Source organism: Moschus berezovskii, chromosome 8 (genome assembly GCF_049115385.1).
Source record: "Moschus berezovskii isolate FMDL1 chromosome 8, NW_MosBer_1.0, whole genome shotgun sequence".
Classification (NCBI taxonomy): domain Eukaryota; kingdom Metazoa; phylum Chordata; class Mammalia; order Artiodactyla; family Moschidae; genus Moschus; species Moschus berezovskii.
Genome location: NC_142467.1, coordinates 102,063,325 through 102,090,967, shown reverse-complemented (window position 1 = coordinate 102,090,967; position 27,643 = coordinate 102,063,325). Strand labels below are relative to the sequence as shown.

Sequence of the window (27,643 nt, the reverse complement as noted above, 5' to 3'; positions counted from 1 at the left end):
CAGAAATCCCACATCTAGGTTTTATACCCAAGAGAAATAAGAAGATATGTTCACAATAAGATGTACACAAGAATATTCATAGCAGCTTTATTCATAACAGCGTTTGGAAAGAACCCAGATGTCCATAAACAGAATGAAATGTTTTAACTGTAGTGTAATCATACAATTGAATATTACACAGCAATTTCAAAAGAGATCTACTGATAATGTGACAAAGATAAAGTTCATAGGCACTATATTAAGTGAAAACATCAGACACAAGAAGGCGTACTGTGTGGTTCTATTTTTCTGAACAGGAAAAACAAATCTATGGTGATAGAAGTCAGAATACTGGTTAACTCTGGAGATGGGGTTTATTGACCTGGGTCAGGCCCAAGAGAACCTTCTGGGAAGATAGAATATTTTCTTTTTGATGTGGGTGGTATGAAAGTGTCACTCAGTCGTGTTCAACTTTGTGACCCTATGAACTGTAGCCCACCAGGCTCTCTGTCCATGGACTTCTCCAGGCAAGAATACTGCAGTGGGTAGCCATTCCCTTCTCTAGAGTGGTATATATATATATAAAATTCACTGAGGTGAACACTGAGACTTACAGACTTTTATGTAAGTTACGGCTCAAAGAACTTTAGGGGAATTCCCTGGCAGTCCAGTGGTTAGGACTCTGCACTTTCATTGCCAAGGGTGTGGGTTCAATCCTTTGTCAGAGAACTGAGGTCCCACAAAGCCTTTCAGTGTAGGGCGAGGGGACTTTAAAACACAAAAACAGAACTCTTGAGTACAGGGAAAAATGGAGAACAGCTCCCTGCAGTGAAGTTCTGTAGAGAGAGCCAGACTGTCACTTACCACCTGCAGGACCTCAGTTAACTTATCAGGCCTCAGTTTCCTCATCTGTGAATTGGGGATAATAACAGTACCTTCCTCAAAGTGTCATTGTAAGGACTAAATAACTTAAAAGATACAAAGTTTAGGGTAGTAGCTATAATACTATCTAGCAATAATAAGCACTAAATAATCATTTGCTATTATTATGATGAATGGCTGAATATTCATTGCTAGGGAGAAAGATGCCCACTATAAGAATAAAAGGAACAATTAACTGAAAGCTTACAAGATGTCAAAAATCTTTTAATTCCATTGCTTCAAAATATATGAAATTTAAAACTAACAGAATTAAAAGACTCATTCAGCAATTCATATGTATGGTGAGAGAGTTTAATGTAACTTTCTCAGTACATGATAGACTGGAAACTGCTAAGGACTGAATGTTGGTGCTCCCTGGAGTTTCCATGCTGAAGCCTAACTCCCAAGGGGATGGTGTTAAGGAGGTGAGGCCCTTGGGAGGTGATTAGGTCATAGGGATGGAGCCCTCATGAATGTGATCAGTGCCCTTACAAAAGAGACCCCAGGGAGCTCTCTTGCTTTCCTTCTGCCATGTGAGGCATGGCAAGAAGATGGCCATTTATGAACTAGGAAGTGGGGCCTCCCCAGACATCACATCTGCCAGCCGTGATCTTGGACTTCCTACCTCTAGGAACTGTGAGAAATAAATTTCTGTTGTTTGTAAGCCACCCAGTATTTTTGTTATAGCAGCCTGAGCTAAGACAGAAACCAGTATTTTAAAATGTGTAAAAGACTTTTATACACAAAGAGCATGCTCCATCTAGTGGACATTTGTAGGATACAATACACTGATTTCCACCATCCAAGAAGCATTTATAAAAAATGAACCATATATTAAGTGCATCAGTTAGAGACTGCATTCAGCCACAATAAACCCATCCCTGCCCTCCCCCAGACTGCCCTCCCCCAAAAAAAGACAACGTCATGTACCAGTAAGAAGTGCATCTTTTTCGTGTAAACAAGATGTCCAGAAACAAACAACCCAAGGCTGGGTATCCACACAAGGATACCAACCGGGGAACCAGGATGGTTGTAGCTCTGGCCACAATCTATTATTTTTTAATCTATTATTTTTATATGTTTAATTTGGCAGCACCATACAGCTGTGGGATCTTAGGTCCCTGACCAGGGATCAAACCCTCAGCCCTGTATTGGAAGCTCAAAGTCCTAACCACTGGACCACTAGGGAAGTCCCCCACACTCTAGACTGTTGCTTTCGCCCTTGTGGTCACAGGATGCCTCCTCTAGCACCAGATATGGTGCCCGCTTGTACAAAAGGCAAGGAGAGAAAGTGAAAGTGTTAGTCGCTCAGTCGTGTCTGAAGACTCTTTGTGACCCCATGGACTGTAGTCCGCCAGACTCCTCTGTTCATGGAATTCTCCAGGCAAGAATACTGGAGTAGGTAGCCATTCCCTTCTCCAGGGGATCTTCCTGACCCAGGGATTGAAGCTGGGTCTCCCGCATTGTGGGCAGATTTTTCACCGTCCGAGCCACCAGGGAAGGAGAGGGATCTGGCTAAATGAAAACATTCCTTTGTGACATCTGCCCCAGGACTCACATTCAGTGATGTCTCTAGGTGGCCAGGACTGGAGAACGTGGCCTTCCCTGCCAGCAAGAAGGACAGGGAGGTGGAAGCATTTTAATCACGCACATTCCCTGATGGTGTAGTGGTTTGAATGCGGCCCCCACCACCACCATCACCAAAAGACATGTCCACCCAGAAATTCCGGTTGTGAACTCAGCTGGAAAAGGGTCTTTGTGGATGTCATTAAAGATCTTGAGATGAGGCCATCCTGGATATCGGGGTAGACCCTAAATCCAATGATGTGTCCTTATAAGAGACACTTAGAAGACACAGGAGAGGACAGACACACAGAGGAGAAGGCCATGTGAAGATGGAGGCAGCAATGGGGATGCTGCTGCCACAAGGCAAGGCACACCTGGGGCCCCCAAAAGTGGGAAGAGGCAAAGAAGCCTCCTCTCTAGAGACTAGAGGGAACGTGGCCCTGCAGACACCTTGATTTCAACTTCTGCCCTCCAGAAGTGTGAGAGAATAAAAGTCTCTTGCTTTAAGCCACAAAAAATATATATATACATTGCATAGTCCCAATCTGAACCAAAAAAAAACCTAGGTGCTTTTGCAAGTAAGAAAGGGCAGTTTTGGTAGGAAACTACCAAGACATGCCATTTTCCAGGCAAGAATACTGGAGTGGGTTGCTGTTTCCTTCTCCAGGGGATCTTCCCAACCCAGGGATCGAACCCAGGTCTCCCGCATTGCAGGCAGACGCTTTACCGCCTGAGCCATCAGGGAAGCCCTAGCCCTAAAAGCAAACCTCCACAAATACTTAACATTCAACAACATAAAGATCACACACTCTTGTGGTGTGTTATGTGTGTGTGTACACGCGCTCAGTCGTCTCTGAGTCTTTTTGACCCCAGGGATTGCAGCCCACCAGGATCCATGGGATTTCCCAGGAAAGAATACTGGAGTGGGTTGCCAGTTCCTTCTCCAGGGGATCTTCCCAACCCAGGGATAGAACCCTCCTCTCCTTCACTGGCAGGCGATTCTTCACCACTGAGCCACCATATAGGATGTCGCTAAAGGAGTACTATGAGAGATGATTACAGCCCCAGATGTTTAGTCTGTAGAAACAGGAAGTTAATCAGCAAGGGGCCCTTCCACGGGAAGAGGCACAGATAAGGGCAAGTCGCCAGTCCTGACGTTTTCTCCCCTGGCGTGAACCCTCTTGTGCACGCTGAGTGAAGAGCTGTGTCGGAAGGCTTTGTCACACTGAGTGCACTCGTAGGGTCTCCCCGTGGTGTGGGTTCTCACGTGGACGATGAGATGCGAGGACTGGCCGAAGGCTCGCCCGCACTGCGGGCACACGTAGGGCTTCTTGCCGGTGTGGGTCCTCGCGTGTTTCCTGAGGGATGAGGGCTCCCCGAAGGCTCGCCCGCACTCCGGGCACGGGTAGGGCTTCTCTCCAGTGTGGATCCGCATGTGACTCTTGAGGGTGGACAGCCGACTCAGGACCTGCCCGCAGGTGGCGCACTCGTACAGCTTCTCACCAGTGTGGATCCTCTTGTGCACGTTCAGGTTGGTGCTCGTGCGGAAGGGCTTCCCGCAGTGGTTGCACTGGTAGGGCTTCTCTCGGGTGTGGGTGCGCACGTGCGTCTTCAGCGACGAGTGCTCCCGGAAGGTCTTCCCACAGTGGCCGCATTCGAAGGGCTTCTCTCCGGTGTGGGTCCTCATGTGGCTCCTCAGGGAGGATGGCTGCGTGAAAGCCTTCCCACAGTCCTTGCATGAGTAGGGCTTCTCGCCCATGTGGTTCCTCTGGTGCAGGATCAGGTTGAAGTTCCTCGTGAAGGTCTTCCCACATTGGCTGCACTCGAAGGGCTTCTCACCGCCGTGGGTCTTCAGGTGGCGCCGCAAGTTGGAGAAGTACTTGAAGGCCTGCCGGCACTCCTGACACTCGAAGCATTTCTCCGCGGTGTGCGTCTTCTCATGACGGATGAGCTCGGAGCTGTACCTGAAGGATCTTGCACATTTGTCACACGTGTAGGTTTTATCCCCGCTGGGGACTTTCTCAGGCACGATGAGGCGGGTGGTTCGGAGGAAGGATTTTCGGCTTTCTCGGCCTTCAAAGGGGTTTCCTTCAGTAGGAAATCGCGGGTACTGAAAAAGTGGTTTGATGCTGTCAAAGGGCTTCCCAAGTCCATCATATTTATAGAGGTCTTCTCCAACCTGAGGTGGCTCCTGTCAAATGAGGAAAATGGGAAGACCAGAGGCTTTACCGCAGTCACAGGTATTCTCCCACAAGCAAACTGTATGTAGGAGAGAGGCGGTCCTATAGCTCAAACTTTACCATCCTAGTGTATCTCTGCCATTTCTACCCTGAGTTCCTTCAAGAGGATACTCTGCCATAAAGAGCTATCATTTTCATTACCTTCATGGGACTTCTTAGAAGAAGATTTTTTTTTTAATTGTTAAAGGCTAAATTAAGTCTTGAATGTTCTACATCTATGTCAGATTTACAAAAATGGTAAACTCTGCACTGTTTAAAACAGCCAAGACATGGAAGCAACCTAAATGTCCATCAACAGAGGAATGGATAAAGAAGATAAAGTAACGGAATACTACTCTGCCATTAAAAAGAATGAAATAATGCCATTTGCGGCAACATGGATGGACCTAGAGATTCTCACATGGAGTGAAGTAAGTCAGAGAAGGAGAACTATTGTATGACGTCCCTTATACATGGAATCTAAAAAGAAATAATATAAATAACCTCACTTGCAAAACAGAAACAGACTCACAGACTTAACAGTACAAACTTATGGTTGCTGACTGGGGGGCGGGGGGGACAGGAAGGGACAGTTAGGGAGTTTGGTTTGGGACGGACATGTACACTCTGCTATATTTAAAATGGATAACAACAAGGACCTACAGTATAGCACAGGAAACTCTGCTCAATGTCATGTGGCAGCCTGGATGGGAGGGGAGTTTGGGGGAGAATGGAGACATGTGTATGTATGGCTGAGTCCCTTCACTGTTCACCTGAAACTGAACATTCACCTGAAACACAACATTGTTAATCAGCTATACCCCAATACAAAATAAAAAAGTTTTAAAAACGATTAGCTTTGGGGACTCTGTGAAGATACATCTTGATCTACATTTAGAGTTTTTTTCCCCAATTCATGATATTCACAGACTCTCCCAACAAATTGCTTTCTCCTAGGTGAGTACCACTTGCCTTGAATCTCTCTCTGAGATTCTTGAGTTTCTAGCCTACACCAAACCCAGGCTTTTCCTACTGTAGAAGACCAAGAATAATCCCTTTATGCCTTACCCTTTTCATGTCAATGGATGGAATCGCCACCAAAATATCTTGATTAGGAATTGAGTCTTGGTGTTGAAGGTGAGAACCTGGAATGAATTAAGGGGGAGGAAATATCAAGTGCACAGGGAAGGAAACTCTGGGATCAAAAGGACCAGTAAGCTAGATACATGCAGGTTTTTTTAATATTGATCCTAAATATGGGAAGAAACTGAATAAGAGAAACATATCAGGACTTCCCTGGTCCAGTGGTTAAGACACCACACTTCCAATGCAGGGGGTCCAGGTTCGATTTCTGGTTGGGGAACTAAGATCTCACATGCCACATGATGTAGCCAAAAAATAAATTTTTTTTTAAAAAAAGGAACATATAAAGGAGCAAAAAAAATTTTTAAGGTGTTTGGCTATGTGAAGAGTTAAGTAATCACAGGAACAAGGAGTGGAAATAGTAGATAACTTTTTAAGAAAAGATTCCATGAAGACTGAGCCTGATATTGAGAGAAAGTATTAGTTAAAAACAGTGTGGGGAGGAACTGGATGAAATATACACATGAAAGTGCTAAATGTAAAAAGGAGGTAGGATAATTTACTCTACGCTCTATGAAGCCAGAGTGAACTATCAGAGGTAAAAAGGCAAGGGAAAGAGGAAAGAAAGTGAAATTTACTGAGGAAGCTCAACCCAATAGCCTTCCCCATCCAGGATACAGAAAGTGCTCTAACACTGCGACCAGAGCTGGTGCTCCCCTCACCCGCCTGGTGCTCACCTAAGTGGCCTCCTGGGAAGATCCCTCTCTCAGTGACACACAGCTCTTCTCTTTGCTCCAAACAGGAAGACGTCCCGGTTCTGCAGAGCTGATCACCTGCTCATAGGAAAAGATGCAGGGTGTGAGCAGACTGCCTGCCATACAACAGGGGCTGATACTCTGAAGTCTTCAGGGTCACGGGAGATGGGAACAGCAAAAAGGGCATGCCTATGTTCTGATGTAGGCTTCCTTCACAAAAGAACTAAAGTACGAGCTCCCTCAATGGGTCCCAAAGAACAGTAGGACTCTCTAATCCCCACAACCCAGGGCCTGGCTCAAGAAGGCACTTAAGAAGCCCAGGAAGAGCAGACAGGCCTTCATTTCAATGAGGAAGCCACAAGACTATAATAAGCACCATAACGGCAGGACCTGTCTGTCTCTTCACCTCTGGATTCCCCAGAAAAACACAGTGGGAACCCACAGTGGCGGCAAGAATATGTGCATGAAGCAGCAAGGCTGGCCTTACCCACAGAGGCCAGGTTCCTGTAGTTCTCCAGCATCACGTCTCTGTATAGGCTTTTCTGAGCAGAGTCTAGAAACAGCCATTCTTCTGGTGTGAACAGCACGGCCACATCCGCGAAGGTGACTGGCTCCTAAAATGCACATCCAGGGGCTCAGCCAGAGACCAACCACCCCAGGACTTGAGAGGACAGTGAGGGGCTTGCAGGCCTGGGGAAGGGAGACTCCCGTGCACAGGATGTTCAGATATGGGTCTAAGGTCCCTCAGCTCAGGCCTCAGAACTGAAACTTTTCTCCATCTATTCTTCCCTCCAAAAATGAGAGCATCCCAAAGTGTGGCAGCCAAGGACCTCAACTTCATGACAGGACTTAGCTACTAACAACTAGCCAGGGCTTCCCTGGTGGCACAGTGGGTAAGAATCTGCCTACCAATGCAGGGGACACAGGTTCGATTCCTGGTCCGGGAAGATCCCACATGTCACAGGGTGACTAAGCCCATGTGCCACAACTACTGAGCTCAAGTGCCACAACTACTGAAGCCCGTGCACCCAGAGCCCATGTGCCCCAAGAAGAGAAGCCACTGCAATGAGAAGCCCGTGCACTGCAACGAAGAGTGGACCTTGCTCGCTGAAACAAGAGAAAGCCTGAGCGCAGTTACAAAGACCCAGTGCAGCCAAAAATAAATAAATGATTTAAAATAAAACAACAACTAGCGTGGAAATCCTTGCCCCTAACCCCAGGGTCCAGCAGGTGAGGTCACTGCTCACCCACCACTAGAGGCCCAGTGCCTGGAAGCCTAGAGACCAGCCCTGTTGGGTTGAGAAGCTCCCAGACAGAGGGAGGGGACAAGGAGGCAAAGCAGGAAGAACAGCAAGGACTTCTTGCTTACCTGTGGACAGGTGGTCAGTCCCCCAGAAGTCATGGCTTCTTCTTCTGTGCTCCCCTTCTGCAGCCAGGCAGGGCCCTGAGCGGACAGAGCTGCAGGAAAACAGGAGAGCCGTGAGGGTCTCAGCGGCAGGGCTGAGGCTGCCCACCTTGACTATGAGTGACCACAGGTGCACACACTCCCTTGAACACACACACACGTACTGTACACTGAGACATGCACGCACATATGCTTGCACACACCCACAGCTACCTGGGCACGTGGGCACACCCACCCACACCAGTACACACACATGCACACACTACGTGCAAAGACACAGACACAGGCACACACACAAACACACAGAAATATACAGAAACACACACAGCTCTTTCATCTCAGCCGCCAATATGCCATCCAGACTAAGGAAGACCCGAAAACTTAGGGGCCACATGAGCCACGGCCACATCACAGGAAACACCCAGGAAGCTGAGCTAACACTGGTGGCCTGCTTCACCACAGGATCAACTTGGATGAGTATCACGCAGGAGACTTTGGGAAAGTCAGTACAAGGCATTACCACTTAAAGAGGAACTAGAGCCTCTGTCCAACTGTCAAACTTGATAAACTGTTAACCTTGGTCGGTGAGAAGATCCAGATAAGTGCTGTTGAGAACAAGACTAAAGCTGTCCCTATCACTGATGTGGTGTGATCAAAAAGATCTGGGGAACAAATAGCTCCCAAAGCAACCTGTCATCATGAAGGCCAAATTCTACATCAGAAGAGCTGAGAAGAAGACTAAGGGTGTGGAAAGGGCTTGCAGAGAAGGAAATGGCAACCCACTTCAGTATTCTTGCCTGGGAAATCCCAGGGACAGAGGAGCCTGGAGGGCTACAGTCCATGAAGTCAAAGGGGTTGGACACGCCTTAGCAACTGAACACCACCACACCAGCTTGAAGCCACATAGTGGGAAATTCATTAAATGTCATCAAGTGCTTCTGCATGGAACTCTGCCATCTGGCAGCCCAGATGGGAGGAGAGTATGGGGAAGAACAGATACATGTATACATATTGCTGAGTCCTATATATATATATGACTCAGCTTCACTGTTCACCTGAAACTATCACAACATCATTAACTGTCTATACCCCAATAAAAATGAAAACGTTTTTATTTTTAATGTTAACAAGTGCTTTAAAAAGAAAAAAAAGAAAAGAAACACACACACATTTCCTCCATTCCAAATCTCTGGAGCCACAGTCTCGATTCACCAACAGACTCGGAGGTTTCTACAGCGCTCCTTTCTCCCCCTTGACTCAGCCCTAGGTCAGCTGTTCCTCCCTGACTGCAGGGCCCCCTCCTCTGCCCCAACTCTGCAGGGTTGGTACCGCCCAGGACTTACTACAAGCCAAGCACAGAGAAACCACTTCTCTGGGAGCCTGCCTGAGAAGGAAGCGTCCTTCCTTTCCTGTCTTCAGATCGATAACATTGCTCCCCCACAACAGGCTCCTCACTCTGACCTGTTACAGAGGAGAAGTGATGCCCGCCATCCCATCTCCCTGTACCCCCACTTCCTCTCTCAGTGGGACCTTTCCCTCGGTCATTAAATCTGAACCATGTCCAAGCCTGATCCCATGTTATTAGTTTCCCAGGGCAGCTATTAAAAAAAAAATACCACAACTGGGTGGCTTAAAACAACAGAATTGCATTCTCTCAGAGTTCTGGCAGCCAGAAGTCCAGGATCAAGCCGTCGGCAGGGCCACACTCCCTCTGAAACTCCGGCTGAGTCATTCCTTGCCTTTTCTTGGCTTATGGTTGTTGCTGTTATTCAGTCCTTAAGTTGTATCTGACTCTTTGTAACCCATGGACTGCACACCAAGTTCCCCTGTCCTTCACTACCTTCCGGAGTTTGCTCAGATTCATGTCCATTGAGTCGGAGATGCCATCAAACCATCTGTCACCCCCTTCTCCTCCTGCCCTCAATCTTTCCCAGCATCAGGGTCTTTTCCAGTTAGTCAGCTCTTCGCATCAGGTGGCCAAAGTATTGGAGCATTAGCTTCAGCATCAGTCCTTCCAATGAATATTCAGGACTGATTTCCTTTAGGGTTGACTGGTTTGATTTCCGTGCAGTTGAAGGGACTCTCAAGAGTCTCCTCCAGCACCACAATTCAAAAGCATCAATTCTTTGGCACTCAGCCTTCCTTATGGTCCAACTCTCACACCCATACATGACCACTGGAAAAACCTTGGCTTCTGGTGGTGAAGGTCAATCCTGGGCTTGTAACTGCATCCCTCAAATCGCTGCCTCTGTTGTCATGTGACCTCCCCCACGTGTCCCTGTCTTCACAAGGCATCTTCTTAAAATGGCACCATTCATATGGGATTAGGGTCCACTGTCATGACCTCATATTAACCTGATGTCATCTGCGAAGACCCTATTTCCAAACAAGGTCATGCTCACAGGTACCAAAGGTTAGAACTTCAATATAGTTTGGTGGGAGGGGGGCCCACAATATAGCTATAATACTCCACCTTTCCCTCTGGCTACTGTTTTATCTCTTTGTTCCCCATCATGGGCAATCTCTGTATTCATTTCTTCACCTCGTATTCAGTTCCAAAACACTACCATTCAACAACCAGCACCTCACTAGGGTCCCCTGTGACTTCCATCTACAGGGAGGATCTAGTAGAAATGTTCAGTCATCCAATCCCTCTATCTTAAAACCCACCCACCCTGGGCTTCGGAGGGCTTCCCTGGTGGCTCAGTTGGTAAAGAATATGCCTGGAATGCAGGAGACCTGGAAGATCCCCCTGGAGAAGAGAATGGCAACCCACTCTAGTATTCTTGCCTGGAAAACCCCATAGACAGAGGAGCCTGGCAGGCTACAGTCCCTGGGGTCACAAAGAGTCAGACATGAATGAGTGACTAAACGCTTCCACTTTGCTGGGCTTCGGCACCCAACCCCCAGCCTCCTTCTGCACTCCTGTGCAAGTTCCTGCCCCGTCACTTGCTGGTGTCCATAGGAATGCCAGCCTGCTTCTCCAGCATTGGCAGGTTCTTTCATGTTGAGCCACCAGGGAAGCCCCCAGTCCCCCTCCCATAAGTGCCCCCAATTGTCTGGTAAATGAATGTATACATGACCCACCGAACTATCTCAACCTGACCTCCTGAATACATTTTACATAGCTCCATGCTTCCCTGCTGTGCAGACAAAAGTTAACACAGCCCTCCTGACTGCTCTCCTTAGCAAGACCAGCTGGCAAGGCTGGCCCTTAGCTGGCCTCTGGGAACTTAGATTTCTTTTTGCTTTTCTTTTTAAGCCTTCTATTTTCTTCTTTTTTTTTTTTTGCCACACCGCACAGCATGTAGGATCTTAGTTCCCCGACCAGGGATTGAACCCATGCCCCCTACATTGGAAGCGTGGGGCCTTAACCACTGGACCGTCAGGGAAGTCCCAGAACTTGGATTTCGAGACAGTTCCCCAGACCCTAACTGATAAGAGGGCTCACTCTGCTTAAACTGTCTGTACAAACAATGTGGTCCATATTGGATGCCTGCTTTCTTTCCAGAAGCCTGGAGTTTAGGTATGTGATGGGCAGATGGTGCCTACATGACCAGCCCCCAGGGAAAACCCTGGGCTCTGAGTCTATAATGAACCTCCCTGTAAACTTCACCGTGCATATGTTATCACAGCTTGCTGCTGAAGGAATTAAGCATGTCCTGTGTGACTCCACTGGGAGAGGACTCCGAGAGCTTGTGTCTGGGTTCCTCCAGGCATCACCCCAAAAGCCTTTTCCCTTTGCTGATTTTGCTTTGCATTCCTTCACTGGACTCAATCAGAGCCATGAGTACAACTGTAAGCTGAGTTTTGGGCGTGGCCTTAGGGACCCCTGACACGCCTACTCCATACTCACTCCCCAGTCAGACTGTGAGCTCCCTAGGGGCGGGTGTCAGGGGTTTGTCTGCAATTGTTTCCCAGTGCCCTTCTCACCACGGGATGACAGTCTAGAGCACGTCCAGGGTACTTTAAGAGCAGAGAGTACTCCAAGTACTCCATGAGTACTTTATAGCACAGACGGCCAAAAAGCACATGAAAAGATGCTCAACATTGCTAGTCATTCAGTTCAGTTAAGTTCAGTCGCTCAGTTGTGTCCGACTCTCCGCGACCCCATGAATCACAGCACGCCAGGCCTCCCTGTCCTTCACCAACTCCCAGAGTTCACTACTGCTGCTGCTGCTGCTGCTGTCGCTCCAGTCGTGTCCGACTCTGTGTGACCCCATAGACGGAAGCCCACCAGGCTCCCCCGTCCCTGGGATTCTCCAGGCAAGAACACTGGAGTGGGTTGCCTTTCCTTCTCCAATGCATGAAAGTGAAAAGTGAAAGTGAAGTCGCTTAGTCGTGTCCGACTCTTAGCGACCCCATGGATTTCAGCCTACCAGGCTCCTCCATCCCGGAGTTCACTAGAGACGTGCAAATCAAAACTACAGTGAAGTATCACCTCACACCTGCCAGAATGGCCATCATCAAAAAATCTACCAACAATAAATGCTGGAGAGGGTGTGGAGAAAAGGGAACCCTCCTCCACTGTTGGTGGGAATGTAAACTGATACAGTCACCATGGAGAACAGTTTGGAGGTGCCTTAAGAAACTAAAAACAGAACTACCATATGACACAGCAATCCCTCTCCTGGACATATACACGGAGAAAATCATAATTCAAAAAGGCATATGCACTCCAGTGTTCACTGCAGCACTATTTACAATAGCCAGAATACCGAACCAACCTAAATGCCCACTGAGAGAGAAACGGATAAAGACGACACAGGACATACATACAATGGACTATTGAAAGTGCTACATTTTCAGTTGTGTCCAAGTTTTGCCACTCCATAGCCTGTGGCATGCCAGGCTCCTCTGTCCACGGGATTCTCTAGGCAAGAATACTGGAGCGGGTATGCCCGCCTCCGAGGGATCTTCCCAATCCAGGAATCAAACCCACATCTCTTTTGTTTCCTGCACTGGCAGGCAGGTTCTTTACCACGAGTGCCACCTGAGGAGCCCATAAATAATGAGATGACTTTATATATTCTCTCCCTAAGACAACGACTGCAGTCAGAAGAAAGGAAGGTGGATACAAGTTCCCAGACACAACAGAACAAAAACAGCAGGGCCCTCGGGCTATAGTTGCACCAGGCGCTCACTCACCAGCACCCCCAGCCCTCCACAGTCTGGGGAGGCCCAGCGCAGGCTCCGGCGTGGCCACCCTCTGCATCTGCACAGCCACCTTCAGCCCCTGGACAGAGTGACAGGAACAGATTACAGAGTCACAGCGTGGGTGGGATCCGCTCACACCTGCTCACCCAGACTGAACTGGTACGACTGGCCCTGCTTTGGGAAACATGCTAAGAGGAGGGACGAGGCTCGTTCACCAGGTCCAGGTTTACAGCTCCTCAACACAAAGCTAATCAGTGTCATGTAATTTCAAGTCCAAGATGGGACAGAGAGAGGGGGCTCAGGTAGGGAAGGCCTCATCTAAGCAGTCTCTGGGGGGTGGGGCGACATCCTGGGGCACGGAGGAGCAGTGGATAGTAGACTGAGGGGTGAGGGAGGAGGCATGTGTGGAGCCCTGCAAATGAGGGGGTGTTGGTAAACTATTCCCAAGGGGAAAATCCCTGCTGTGGGAGAAGGGACGGGAACCCTCCTACACCAACGGCCACTCCCTCGGGAAAGGTGTTTGAACCAACCCGTATTTTTTTTTTTAATTTCTATTTACATTTGGCTGTACTGGGTCTTCGTTGCTGTGCCTGGGCTTTCTCTAGTTGTGGTGGGCACTACTCTCTAGTTGCGGTGAGGGGATTCTCACTACAGGGGCTTCACTTTTTGCAGAAAACAGGCTCAACAGCTGCGGCTCTCAGGCTCTAGAGCTCGGGCTCAATAGTTGCGGTACATGGTCTTGGCTGCCCCATGGCACATGGCATCTTCCTGGACCAGGGATCAAACCTGTGCGCCCTGCATTGGCAGGTGGATTCTTAAACCACCAGACCACCAGGAAAGCCCCTGACTTGCTTTCTATAGGATGTCTCTGGCCTCCATGTCCAGCAGGAGGCTCGTCCAGAAGAACTAACAGTGGCTCTGGGCAAGGTGGTGGCACCAGGGCCAGAAGGAGCAGCCAGAGGCAGGTTTATATTTTGGAGGAAAAGATGGCAGGACTTGGTGGAGGATGGGAAGCAAATGTGGCTGGTCCCTCAAGGCAGGTGATGGGAGGGAGACAGGGGAGAATAGGCCCCTTCTCCTCAGGGCAGGGCTCCAAGCACACCTTAAAGTGTCCTTCTCTGTAACTCTCTCCACCTCAGAACCAAAACATAAGGCCTCGAACCAAGAGCATGGTTACCAGCCTGGACACTCTTCACACAGCCCTTGGGTCACAGGACCTGCTCATTCCTGCAGGTTTCCTGGCCATGGAAAGGATGGAAGGATTGAAGAAGGAAATCTGGACCCAGAGAGGCAAGACCTGGACCCTGGGTACCACCCCCTCCCCTAGGACTGCCCTGGGCCTGATATCACACAGGGGATATTTACACTCAATGAAGAAACACCAAGGCCTGTTCAGTAGTTCTCACCAGGAGCTAAGCCTGGGCCTCCACATGGTCCCAACTTCCGATCTTGTTGGCCTTCCATTCCTCCCTCCCTCCTGCCTCCCCACTTACAGACATATCCTGAACCTTGGGCCTTCTTGGCACGGGCTGGGGCCCTCCTGGCAGACCACCTCCCAGGCTTACTGCATATTCAGAAGACTGCTGGAGAGCTGACCAGTCCTCTGGAGCTGGAGGCATCACCTCCTCTTCCATCTCAGACTTGATCTCTATCTTCAGGTCCAGCTCTGGCCCCTGGGAAAAAAAGTGGAGGGTGGGTGCTAAGCAGGAAGAGGTAATATGGAGGCTGTCCTCACCCTAAAAGACCCAAAGTTTGGGGGTGGTGCCATCAGAATTTGGGGTCCATGGGACTTCCCTGGTGGTCCAGTGGCTAAGACTCTGCACTCCCAATGCAGCAGGCCTGGGTTCTATCCCTGATCAGGAAACTAGATACCACTTGTCACAACTAAAGTGTTAATTGCTCAGTCATGTCTGACTCTTTGCGACCCCATGGACTGTGGTCCGCCAGGTTCCTCTACCAGTGATTCTTTAGGCAAGAATATTGGAGTGGGTTGCCATTCTCTTCTCCAGGGGGATCTTCCAGATTCAGGGATTGAACCTGGGTCGGTCCCATATTGCAAGCAGATTCTTTACTGTCTGAGCCACCAGGGAAGCCCAACCAAGACCCAGACAAATTAATTAATTAAGAAAATAATTTGGGCAACGTGGGTCTTGCAGTTTCAGACCTGGCAACTCCCCTACTTCACTCTGGGCACCAGCCATCGAGGGTCTCTGAGGACCGACTGCACCAGAGACTTGGTCGGACACACCTGACACTTTTCTGGTTCTGGAGGGCCGCGGCTGGAGAGTAGACCACCAACCCTCAGAGGCACTGCAAGATATTTTACTAGAAAGGTTTTTGCTTTATTTCGGGCAGCACTGCACACAGCTTGTGAGATCTTAGTTCGCCGACCAGGGGTTAAACTTGAGACCCTGGCAGTGAAACCGCAGAGTCCTAACCACTAGACTGCTAGGGGAGTCCCTAAAAAGGTTTTTACAGAAAAGTTGGGAGTACTTAGTTCTGAATATGAACACTGTTCTGTTTTCCTAGGTTCTGTATCTGGCATCTGTCAATCACAGGGCCACAGTTAGTTATCCACATCTCCCGTGACCCACAGCCCACACACTGAACTGCCTCCTTTATGGGGTTCTCACACACCAAGCCAATATTCCCCCCACCCTAAATCACCCAAGATAGGCGCTCCCTCCAGATACTTCATGTCCTGGAGGAAACACCTTGGCTCAAGCGTCTGCCTGGCCCTGGTGTGCGCATCCAACTCAGCTACTCCTCACCTTCTCCTATGAAAGAGAATGAAGAATTGTCCCCCATGAATCTTACCATTTGCAAATCATAGGATGAGTTTTCCTCTGAAATATCCTGCAGAGGAGTAGGCTCTTTGGGTGTAAATTGAGATTCCCAGTCTAAAATGAATGGGGGAAAAAAAATTACCTTATTTCAGAAAGAAGTCATGGTATGAAACTGACACACATCTTTATTTTTTTAATATTGATCCTAAACTTGGGACAATACTGAAAGGTAGAAGGTATCAATGAGCAAACTTGTGTTGTGCTGTGTGCTCAGTCATGTTCAACTCTTTGAGACCCCACGGACTGTAGCCCGCCAGGCTTCTCTGTCCATGGGATTCTTCAGGCAAGAATACTGGAGTGGGTTGCCATTTCCTCCTCCAGGGGTCTTCCCGATCCTGGGGAGAGTCTCTTGTGTCTCCTGCATTGGCAGGCAGATTCTTTACCGCTGCAGTGAGCAAAGGGAGATTCTAAAGAGTAGGGCTGTATGCAGAGCTGGGCAGTGATGGGATGAGGCGGAAACCAGAGGCTTTTCCTGGTAAAAGAATTCATGGAGACTTTTTAATCTTTATTTATTTCTGGCTGTGCTGGGTCTTCACTGCGGCCCGTGGGACCCCCACTGCAGCATGCAGGATCTTCACTGCGGCCTGTGGGACCTCCACTGTGGCATGCAGGATCTTCACTGCAGCCCATGGGACCTCCACTGTGGCCCGTGGGACCTCCACTGTGGCATGCGGGATCTTCACTGTGGCCCGTGGGATCTTCACTGCGGCATGCGGGATCTTTCGCTGCAGTGTGTGCGCCTGTCTCTAGTTGTGGTCCACAGGCACATGGGCTCTGTAGTTGCAGCGCAAGGGCTCTCCTGCTGTGGCGCTGGGGCTTAGCTGTCCCTCGGTATGCGGGATCTCAGTTCCCTGACCATGGATGGAGCCCGCATCCCATGGAAGGTGGATTCCCAACCACTGGACTACCAGGGAAGTCCCCTCCATGGAGATTTAGACTGATATTGCCAGAAAGTGTGTTATCAGAGAAACAAGACACAGCCAAACAAGAAACATATATAGAAACGTTCAATATAAAGATGAACCTGGTTATACTCCAATACAAAGTTTGAAAAAAAATTTTAAAAAAGAAAGACAAACTTATGACTTCCCTGGTGGTCCAGTGGTTAAGGCTCCACACTCCCAATGCAAGGGACCTGGGTTCGATCCCGGGTCAGGGAACTAAGATCCCATAAGCCACTGCAAGTAAAGACCCTTTGTGCTGCAACTAAGACCTGCCACAACCAAATAAATAAGTAAATATTTTCAAATTAAAAATAAAAGTAAACAAAAAGTGTGTGTATGACATGGAGAAATCAGAATCCTCATCCACCACTGGGGGAAAGGTAAACTAGTGTCCTTAATCTCAAAAGAGGGCAACAGAGGATCAGACGGTTGGATGGCATCACCAAAACAACAGACATGCACTTGGGCAAACTCAGGGAGATGGTGAAGGACAGGGAAGCCTGCTGGGCAAACTCAGGGATATCATGAATGGCAGGGAAGCCTGGCATGCTACAGTCCATGGGGTCACAAAGAGTTGGACATGACTTGGCTACTGAACAAGAACAACAACAAATCTCAAAAGCAGTTTGACTGAAATTGAAGCTGTGATCAAAAATCTCCCAAAAAACAAAAGCCCATGACCAGATGGCTTCACAGGAGAACTCTATCAAACATTTAGAGAAGAGATAATGCCTGTCCTTCTAAAACTCTCAAAAAACTGCAGAAGAAGGAGCATTTCCAAACATTTCACGAGGCCACCACCAACCTGACACCAACACCAAAGACACACACACACAAACACACTACAGGCCAGTGTCACTGATGAACATGGATGCAAAAACCCTCAACACAAGTTTAGCAAACAGAATTCAGCAACACATCCAAAAGACAAATTGTGACTTCCCTGGTCAAGTTGGGTTTATTCCAGGAAAGCAAGAATTCTTCAATATATGCAAATCAATCAATGTGATACACCATATTAACAAACTGAAAGATAAATCCATATGATCATCTCAATAAATGCAGAAAAAGCCTTTCACAAAATTCAGCTCCCATTTATGATTGAAACTCTTCAAAAAAGGGGCATAGAAGGAACCTACCTCAACACAGTAAAGGCCATATATGATAAGCCTACAGCAAACATTATTCTCAATGGTGAAAAACTGAAAGCATTCCCCGTAAGATCAGGAATAAGACAAGGGCGTCCACTTTGACCACTATTATTCAACAAAGTTCTGGACATCCTAGTTACAGCAATCAGAGAAGAAAAAGAAATAAGAGGAATCCAGATCAGAAAAGAAGTAAAGCTCTCACTGTTGGCAGATGACATGATACTGTACATAGAAAACCCTAAAGATAGTGTCAGAAAATTACTAGAGCTAATCAGTGAATTCAGCAAAGTTGGAGGATACAAAATCAATGTACAGAAATCACTTGCATTTCTATATACTAACAATGAAAAATCAGAAAGAGAAATTAAGGGATCAATCCCATTCACCACTGCAACAAAAAGAATTAAATATCTAGGAATAAACTTACCTCAGGAGACAAAAGAACTATACACAGAAAATTTTAAGACACTGATGAAAGAAATCAAAGACGACAAAAACAGATGGTGAGATATTCCATACTCCTGGGTAGGAAGAATCAATATTGTGAAAATGACTATACTACCAAATGCAATCTACAGATTCAATATAATCCCTATCAAACTACCAATGGCTTTTTTCACAGAACTAAACAAAAAATTTCACAATTCACATGGAAACCCCAAATAGCCAAAGACCCCAAATAGCCAAAGACCCCAAATAGCCAAAGCAGTCTTGAGAAAGAAGAATGGAGCTGGAGAAATCAACTTTCCTGACTTCAGATTATACTACAAAGCTACAGTCATCAAGACAGTATGGTCCTGGCACAAAAACAGAAATACAGACCAATAGAACAAGATAGAAAGCCCAGAAATAAACCCGTGCACCTATGGGTACCTTATTTTTTATAAAGGAGGCAAGAATATACAATGGGGCAAAGACAGCCTCTTCAATAAATGGTGCTGGGAAAACTGGAAGCTACATGTAATAGAATGAAATTAGAACACTTCCTAACACCATACACAAAGATAAACTCAAAATGGATTAAAGACCTAAGTAAGACCAGAAATTATAAAACTCTTAGAGGAAAACATAGGCAGAACACTCTCTGACATAAAGCAAGATCTTCTATGACCCACCTCCGAGAGTAACGGAAATAAAAACAAGAGTAAACAAGTGGGACCTGATTAAACTTAAAAGCTTTTGCACAGCAAAGGAAGCTATAAGCAAGGTGAAAAGACAACCCTCAGAATGGGGAAAATAATAGCAAATGAAACAACTGACAAAGGGTTAATTTCCAAAATATACAAGCAGCTCATACAATTCAATGCCAGAAAAACAAACAATCCAATCAAAAAGTGGGAAAAAGACCTAAACAGACATTTCTCCAAAGAAGACATACAGATGGCTAGCAAACACATGAAAAGATGCTCAACATAGCTCATTATTAGAGAAATACAAATCAAAACTACAATGAGATATCACCTCACAACGGTCAGAACGGCCATCATCAAAAAGTCTACAAACAATAAATGCTAGAGAGGGTGTGGAGAAAAGGGAAAGTTCTTGCACTGCTGGTGGGAATGTAAACTGATACAGCCACTATGGAAGACAGTATGGAGATTTCTTAAAAAACTAGGACTAAAACCACCACATGACCCAGCAATCCCACTCTCAGGCATATACCCTGAGGAAACCAAAATCAAAAAAGACACATGCATCCCATTGTTCATTACAGCACTATTTACAATAGTTAGAACATGAAGCAACCTAGATGTCCATTGACAAATGAATGGAAAAAGAAGTTGTGGTACATATACACAATGGACTATTCAGTTCAGTTCAGTCACTCAGTCGTGTCTGACTCTCTGCGACCCCATGAATCACAGCATGCCAGGCCTCCCTGTCCATCACCAACTCCTGGAGTTCACTCAAACTCATGTCCATCAAGTCGGTGATGCCATCCAGCCATCTCATTCTCTGTTGTCATTACTCAGCCATAAAAAGGAACTCATTTGAGTCAGTTCTAATGAGATGGATGCACCTAGAACCTATTACACAGAGTGAAGTGAGTCAGAAAGAGAAAGATAAGTATCACATTCTAACGCGCATATACGGAATCTAGAAAAATGGTCCTGAAGAATTTATTAACAGGGCAGCAGTGGAGAAGCAGACATAGAGCATAGACTTGCGGACACGGGGAGAGGGGAGGAGAGGGTGAGATGTATGGAAAGAGTAACATGGAAGCTTACATTACCATATGCAAAATAGACAGCCAACAGGAATTTGCTGTATGGCTCAGGAAACTCAAACAGGGGCTCTGTATCAACCTCGAGGGGTGGGATGGGGAGGGACATGGGAGGGAGGTTCAAAAGGGAGGAGATACATGTATACCTACGTCTCATTCATGTTGAGGTTTGACAGAAAACAACAAAATTCTGTAAAGCAATTACCCTTCAATAAAAAATAAAAAGAAAAAAAACATTTTTTAAGCAATTCGGCAGTTCTTCAGAAAGTTTAACAAAATGACCCAGCAATTCCACACCTAAGTGAAATTCTCACACTCAAGAGAAGCGAAAACACATCCACAAAACTTCTTGCACACAAATGTTCAGAGCAGCACTACTCACAGTCACCAAAAGTGAAAACACACATCCACCACCTGATGAACGGATCAACAGAATGTGGTCCTTCCACAAGGACTGCCATTCGGCCTTAAAAAGCAATGAAGCCTCTCATGCTATGACATGAAGGAGCCTCAAAAACACGATGCTGAAAGAAGACAGATACGGATGTGTGAGTCCACCGTATGAAATGTCCAGGACGGGCAAATCCGCAGAGACAGAAGCTGGATGAGCGGGAGGAGGGATGGGAAGTGACCACTAATCAGTGCAGGGTTTCTTTTTGAGGTGATGGAAGTGTTCCAGAGCTGGATAGTGGTGATGGTTGCACAACTTGGTGAATATACTAAAAACCTGTGAACTGTACACTTTAAAAGGGTGAAGTTTACAGTGTGTGAATATCTCAATTAAAAAAAAAAAAAGGCAAGTTGATCTGCAGGGCAGGAATAGAGACACAGAATAGAGAACAGACTTGTGTGCTCAGTGAGGGAAGGAAAGGGTGGGACGCACTGAGAGAGTAGCACTGAAACATATACACTACCGTATGCAAAACAGATAGCTGGTGGGAAGCTGCTGTATGACACACGGAGCTCAGCCAGTGCTCTGTGACAACCGAGAGGGGTGGGGTGGGGTCGGGGGAAGGGGGGAGGTTCAAGAGAGAGCGGGGGTGTGTATACTTGTGGCTGATTCGCACTGTGGAATAGCAGAAGCCAACACAACACTAAAACAATTATTCTCCAGTTTCTAAAAAAGTATACACTTGAAAAAAAAACTTTAAAAAACAGAAAGTAAAACAACTCTTTTTGCTTTTTTTAATGTATTTATTTTTAATTGGAGGATAACTGTTTTATAATGTTCTACTGGTTTCTGCCACACATCAACATGAATCTGAAACCAACAATTAGAGGAGAGTTAGAAAGTGAAAAAAAGAACAGTTAAAGGAACTCACCCCAAACAGTCTTATTTCCCCTCAGAACAAAGAATCTTACAAATACTCTCAAACTGACACTTCCCAGAAGCACCCACCCCTCAACCCGTCTGGGTGGGTCACGACATCTTATGCCCCCAGTTACTTACCCACACCCGTGGCACAGAGAACACTGTGCTCTGCTGCTTTCAGCTCTTCTCTTGGCTCCACCTGGGAGACGAGACTGGCTTTGCACGGTGGAGTCCCTGCTGCTAGAGAAGGACATATGGGCTGAGGGAGGAAGGACTTGCAGAGGAAAATAAATGCTTCCCCAGCCTGCCCACTCTCCACCTGGGCCTTAGCTCCTGAAGCCAAGCAAGTAGGCAGGGACCTAAGCGACCACATTCAATTTTTTTTTAATGAATTCAATGAAGTCCCTTTACAAGGGCCCAAACCACAAACACTATCCTCTCTGCCCTTCTGAACTGAGGTTCAATAAGTTCCAAGGTCAAACTCAAGGAGACCTATGCAGGTCCTGACCATAGAAAAAGTATCAGTCACTCTGTCATGTCCAGCTCTTTGCAACCCCCATGAACTGTAGCCCACTAGGCTCCTCTGTCCATGGAATTCTCCAGGCAAGAATACTTGAGTGGGTAGCCATTCCCTCCTCCAGAGGATCTTCCTGACTCAGTGACTGACCCTGAGTCTCCCACAATGCAAGCAGACTCTTTACCGTCTGAGCCACCAGGAAAGCCCTGACGATAGAGAGAATGGAGTCCACTCAATGCATGCAGCTATTATCCTATGAAAGCCCATGAATGACAAACCTTATGAAACCCACACCGCATCACTGTAGCCATGTGGCAGGCTCTTAAAGGACATTCGCAGGGCTTCCCCACCTACCAACACAGGAGACTTGGTGGGTTCAATCTCCGGTCCAGGAAGATCGCTCATGCTATGGGGCCACTAACCCCAAGCACCACAACTACTGAGCCAGAGCTCTAGAGCCAGGGAGCCCCAACTACTGAAGCCTGCGCATCCCAGAGCTTGTACTCCACAATAAGAGAACTCGCTGCAGTGAAAAACCCACAGACCACAACCAGAGAGTAGGTTCCCCTCGCCCCAAGTAGAGAAAGACCCAGCACAGCCATAAATAAATAAATAATTTTTTTTAAATAAAAGAGCATCTGCATACAGGAAGAACCAGAGTAGCGAAAGCCTTACCCCTGGGCGCCGGGGTCCTGCAGCTGTCCTGCAGCACATGTCTGCACAGGTTCCTCCCAGCATCGTCCAGCAACGTCCACTCCTGGATGAGCTCCATCGCCACATCCTCTAAGGTGACTGATTCCTAAGGCAGCGCATGTATTGCGGCTCAGCAAGGACCACCCCCACTATTCTGCAGAATGAGGGTTTATCCCTTGGGGAAGGCAGACCCAGTGCAAGAATATTCAGTGTTCTCTGCAATGCTGGGCTCAGCAAATCTGGCCTGCCTCCTGTTTGTCTAAATAAAGTTTTATTGGCACATGGCCACACCCATCTGTTCATCTCTGTGGTTGTCACTGTGCTACTCGGGCAGAACTGAAGAGTTGCTGGGACAGAGCTCATATGGCGTACCCAACCAAAAATAAATTACTTTCTTTTCACATTTGGACAAATCTGAAAGTATAAGCATTGGCTATCTGCTGCTCCACTATCCAGTGATGACAGAGTCTGTTCTTCTCGGATTTACTGAGTTTTTCCTGAACTCCTTATTCAAGGCATCAGAAGTTTGAGCTTGCTCTTTTCATTTTCATGAAGTCCCTAGGATGAGTCATTGTTTTATGCCTGTTAAAACTGAACTTTCGTTGCATCTGAGAAACGTGATGGCCTTTTAATCTCGGAATTCTCTAGAACAGCACTGACTGGTAAAGCTCTGTGTCATGAATGGAATGTTCTATGCCTGCACTTTCCAAAAAAAGGCAGCCACCAGCACATGTGGCTCCTGAGCACTTGAGAAATGTTTGGCAACTGAGAAGCTGAGGTCTAAATTCTGTTGGATTTTAATTAACCTTAATTTTTAGAGCCACGTGTGTTTTCGGTAGGTCTCACAAGCGATGGCTGTGGAGGAGTTCTGCAGCTGCAGGCTCAATCTGAGCCCCCTCACTGCCATTAGACTCCAGAATTAGGTACCAAACCCCAGGGTCGCTTTGGGAACCCTCCACCCAAGCCAGTTCCCTCCAGAACTACAGGTCATGCACTGAAAGAGGCTAAAAAGTCCCGGGGACAGGGCTAAAGGTGCTCCACACTTCCCTCCCCTTTCTGAGAGAGCAGACAGGGCCCCGAGTACAAGACTATCCCACCCCCACAACCATCCAGACTCAATCTTCCCCCTCACCATGATACCAGCGCCAGGGTTTAAAGTTTCAGGGTGTGTCCTTCCTGCAATAAGAAAGACGGAGGTAAAAGGAGAAATGAGAGTGGAAGCAGAACACCAAGCAGGGGTTTGGCCCGGGTGATTAATTCCATTTCTGTGGACCATGAGCAGGGCGGCCAAGCCAAACAGCCTTACTCGGAAATTTACTTCAGTATGCAACATATTGGGCCCCTCATCATCTTCCACACCACAGGCCCTGACCATTTCTACTGACTCCTGTCATGTAAAAAAGGACCACCTCTGTTGTTGTTGTCGTGCGGTCACTAAGTTGTGTCCGACTGTTCGCAACACCATGGACTGTAGCCCACCAGGCTCCTCTTGTCCATGGGATTTCCCAGGCAAGACTACCGGAGTGGGTTACCATTTCCTTCTCCAGGGGATCTTCCTGGACCAGGGATGGAACTTGAGTCTCCTGCATTAGCAGGCAGATTCTTTACCACTGAGCCACCTAGGAAGCTCCCTTAAAACACCTCAAGGGACTTCCCTGGCAGTCTAGTAATTAAGACTTTGCCTTTTAATCCAGGGGGCTTGGGTTCTATCCCTGGTCAGGCAGCTAAGATCTCATATGCCCCATGGCCAAGAAACCAAAACACAACAGAAACATCATTGTAACAGATTAAATGATTATAGAAAGTCCACATCAACAACAACAAAAAAATTTTTTAAACAAAAAAACCTCTAACACTACTTTTCCTCCACTACCTTTATCAAGTTGGAATTTTTATATGTATTTGTTTTGGTGAGTTTGCCTCTCTCTCTCCAACCATGACATAAACCCTTCAAGTACAGAACTATGTCCCTAAAATTAAAAGACGTTTGCTCCTTGAAAGAAAAGCTGTTACAAATCTAGACAGTGACTTAAAAAGCAGAGACATCACTTTGCTGACAAAGGCCAGTGCAGTCAAAGCTATGGTTTTTCAAGTAGTCATGTACGGATGTGAGAGCTGGACTATAAAGAAGGCTAAGTGCCAAAGAACTGATGCTTTCGAGCTGTGGTGTTGGAGAAGACTCTTTGAGAGTCCCTTGGACAGCAAAGAGATCAAATAAGTCAATCCTAAAAAAAATCAACTCTGAATATTCATTGGAAGGACTGACACTGAAGCTGATGCTCTAACACTTTGGCCACCTGATGTAAAGAGCTGACTCACTGGTGAAGACCCTGATCCTGGGAAAGACTGAGGGCAGGAGGAGAAGGGGGCGACAGGGAATGAGATGACTGGATGGCATCACAGACTCAATGGACATGAGTTTGAGCAAACTCCAGGATATGGTGAAGGACAGGGAAGCCTAGGGTGCTGTAGTCCATGGGGTCACAAAGAGTCGGGCACGACTTAGTGACTGAACAACAACAACCACTTTCTTCAGGACTCCAAATCCTGCCACCAGCATGGCACTTGATGCATACTTTATGTATTAGAGGTTCTGGCATCTGGTCCCATCACTTCATGGGAAATAGATGGAAAAACAGTGGAAACAGTGTCAGACTTTATTTTTTTGGGCTCCAAAATCACTGCAGATGCTGACTGCAGCCATGAAATTAAAAGAGGCTTACTCCTTGGAAGGAAAGTTATGACCAACCTTGACAATATATTAAAAAGCAGAGACGTTACTTTGCCAACAAAGGTCCCTCTAGTCAAGGCTATGGTTTTTCCCGTGGTCATGTATGGATGTGAGAGTTGGACTGTGAAGAAAGCTGATCGCCGAAGAATTGATGCTTTTGAACTGTGGTGTTGGAGAAGACTCTTGAGAGTCCCTTGTACCGCAAGGAGATCCAACCAGTCCATTCTAAGGGAGATCGATCCTGGGTGTTCACTGGAAGGACTGATGCTAAAGCTGAAACTGCAATACTTTGGCCACCTCATGCAACGAGTTGACTCACTGAAAAAGACTCTGATGCTGGGAAAGGTTGGGGGCGGGAGGAGAAGGGGACGACCGAGAATGAGATGGCTGGATGGCATCACCGACTCTGTGGACATGGGTTTGAGTGAACTCCGGGAGTTGGTGATGGACAGGGAGGCCTGGCATGCTGTGATTCATGGGGTCGCAGAGAGTCGGACACGACTGAGCGACTGAAGTGAACTGAACTGAAACTTTCTCTATAGATGGTTAGATAGTAAATAGCTTAGGATTTGTGGGCCACAGGACTTCCCTGGTGGTCCAGTGGCGAAGACTCCACACTCCCAATGCAGGGGGACCAGGTTTGATCCCTGGTCAGGGAACTATATCCCACGTGCTGCAACTAAGAGTTCACATGGTGGGCTTCCCTGGTGGCTCATGGTAAAGAATACACCTGCCAATGCAGGAGACACAGGTTCGATCCCTGATCAGGGAAGACCCCACTTGGCTCAGAGCAACTAAGCCTGTGCATCACAACTACTGAGCCCATGCTCTAAAGCCTGGGAACCGCAACTACTAAGCCCACCTGCTACAACTCTGAAGCTCACACAACAAGAGAAGCCACCACCATGACGTGAAGCCCGGGCACCACAACTCGAGAGTACAAAGACCCAGCACAGTCAAAAATAATAAATAAATAATGAAATCAGGAATTAAGGGGGAAAAAAGTCTGTGAGCCACAGGTATGGCAACTATTTAATTGTGATTGTAGCACTGAAACAGCCATAGGAAGCATGCAAACACATGTGTTCCAATGAGTGAATGAGAAAGTCACTCAGTCGTGTCCGACTCTTTGTGACCGCATGTACTGTAGCCTGTCAGGCTCCTCTGTCCATGGAATTCTCCAGGCAAGGATATTGTGTTTTGTCATGTTCAAATAAAACTTTATTAATAGAAACTAGCACTGGAGCAGTTTTGGCCCACAGGCCACAGTTTGCCAACCCCTACTCTATATCATAGGCTTCCCTGGTGGTTGAGATGGTAAAGAATCTGCCCACAATGCGGAAGACCCAGGTTCGAACCCTGAGTTGGCAAGATCCCCTGGAGAAGGGCATGGCAACCCACTCCAGTATTCTTGCCTGGAGAATTCCATGGACAGGAATTCCATGGACAGGGCATGGCAACCCACTCCAGTATTCTTGCCTGGAGAATTCCTGGCAGGCCCCAGTCCATGGGGTCACAAAGAGTCAGACACGACCTGAGCGACTAACTTATACACTGACTCTATATCATATGGTAGAGAGAATACAACAAAACCAAATTCTCTAATTCTACCTCCTCCACATCTTAAACATTCAAGCTTTTCCAATTTCACCATCATCACCAAACCCCAACTTTTTCAGCTCCAAAATCATCTGAGTTCTGAACTTAACCAGGCTTCTACATGTGTGGACTCTGCATTCATTCTTATCCATCCTAAACTCCATGCTGAATCCAGAAGCTAATGTTTTGTTTAAATCAACAAAATCGTATTACTCCCTACTTAAAACTCTGATTCAGTGGCTTCCAAATATCCTTAGAACAGGGTCCACAGCTTACCATGATCTTCCAGGCCCTCCCTCCTCTCCACCCAACTCTCTCACTCCACACTTGCCTTTCTGTTTTAACTTTCTCCATCTTTTCTCAGCTCCTGGAACACACCAGGCTTTGTACTGCCTGAGAGATTATGCCTCTACGGTTCTTTCAAATCTCCTCCCTACTCCGATTCCACAGCCTGACTTTGTCTAGCTATATACAACGCATCTTTCAGGTTCAAACGTGTGTCCCTTTTAAGATGCTTTTCCTGACTTTCTTAAGTTCTCCT

At 47.1% G+C, this 27,643-nt stretch overlaps 1 protein-coding gene and 1 pseudogene across 5 annotated transcripts; one reads left to right on the top strand and one right to left on the bottom strand.

Annotated features, from left to right (window-relative positions):
• Nucleotides 1-73: 73 nt before the first annotated feature.
• On the bottom strand, nucleotides 74-27,401 carry ZNF333 (zinc finger protein 333). 5 transcript variants are annotated; one of them, XM_088839104.1, is made up of 11 exons: nucleotides 23,905-27,401; nucleotides 22,755-22,878; nucleotides 21,701-21,802; nucleotides 15,903-15,985; nucleotides 14,579-14,758; nucleotides 13,077-13,164; nucleotides 7,893-7,981; nucleotides 7,011-7,137; nucleotides 6,506-6,601; nucleotides 5,754-5,830; nucleotides 74-4,657 (listed from the first exon to the last, which is right to left on the bottom strand). In XM_088839104.1, the coding sequence occupies exons 1-11, from the start codon at nucleotides 24,145-24,147 to the stop codon at nucleotides 3,560-3,562; spliced, it is 2,307 nt and encodes a 768-aa protein (XP_088695230.1). In that variant the 5' UTR covers nucleotides 24,148-27,401; the 3' UTR covers nucleotides 74-3,559. The 5 variants fall into 5 exon arrangements, with proteins under 5 accessions (XP_088695230.1, XP_055284744.2, XP_055284740.2 ...); XM_055428769.2 differs by lacking the exons at nucleotides 22,755-22,878; nucleotides 23,905-27,401 and having other exon boundaries at nucleotides 6,491-6,601; nucleotides 14,651-14,758; nucleotides 21,701-22,732; XM_055428765.2 differs by lacking the exons at nucleotides 22,755-22,878; nucleotides 23,905-27,401 and having other exon boundaries at nucleotides 6,491-6,601; nucleotides 21,701-22,731.
• On the top strand, nucleotides 8,279-9,476 carry LOC148777163 (large ribosomal subunit protein uL15 pseudogene; annotated as a pseudogene).
• Nucleotides 27,402-27,643: the final 242 nt, after the last annotated feature.

Bases quoted from the DNA above. Each gene is read 5' to 3' on its own strand.
- ZNF333 (XM_088839104.1), bottom strand. From the start codon at position 24,147: ATGGTCAGGGCCTGTGGTGTGGAAGATGATGAGGGGCCCAATATGTTG. The intron at 7,982-13,076 runs GTGAGTGAGCGC...GTTTTCCTGCAG, and splicing joins GTGGAGGGCTGGGGGTGCTG to CTCTGTCCGCTCAGGGCCCT. The intron at 4,658-5,753 runs GTAAGGCATAAA...CTCATTTGACAG, and splicing joins CATCCATTGACATGAAAAGG to GAGCCACCTCAGGTTGGAGA.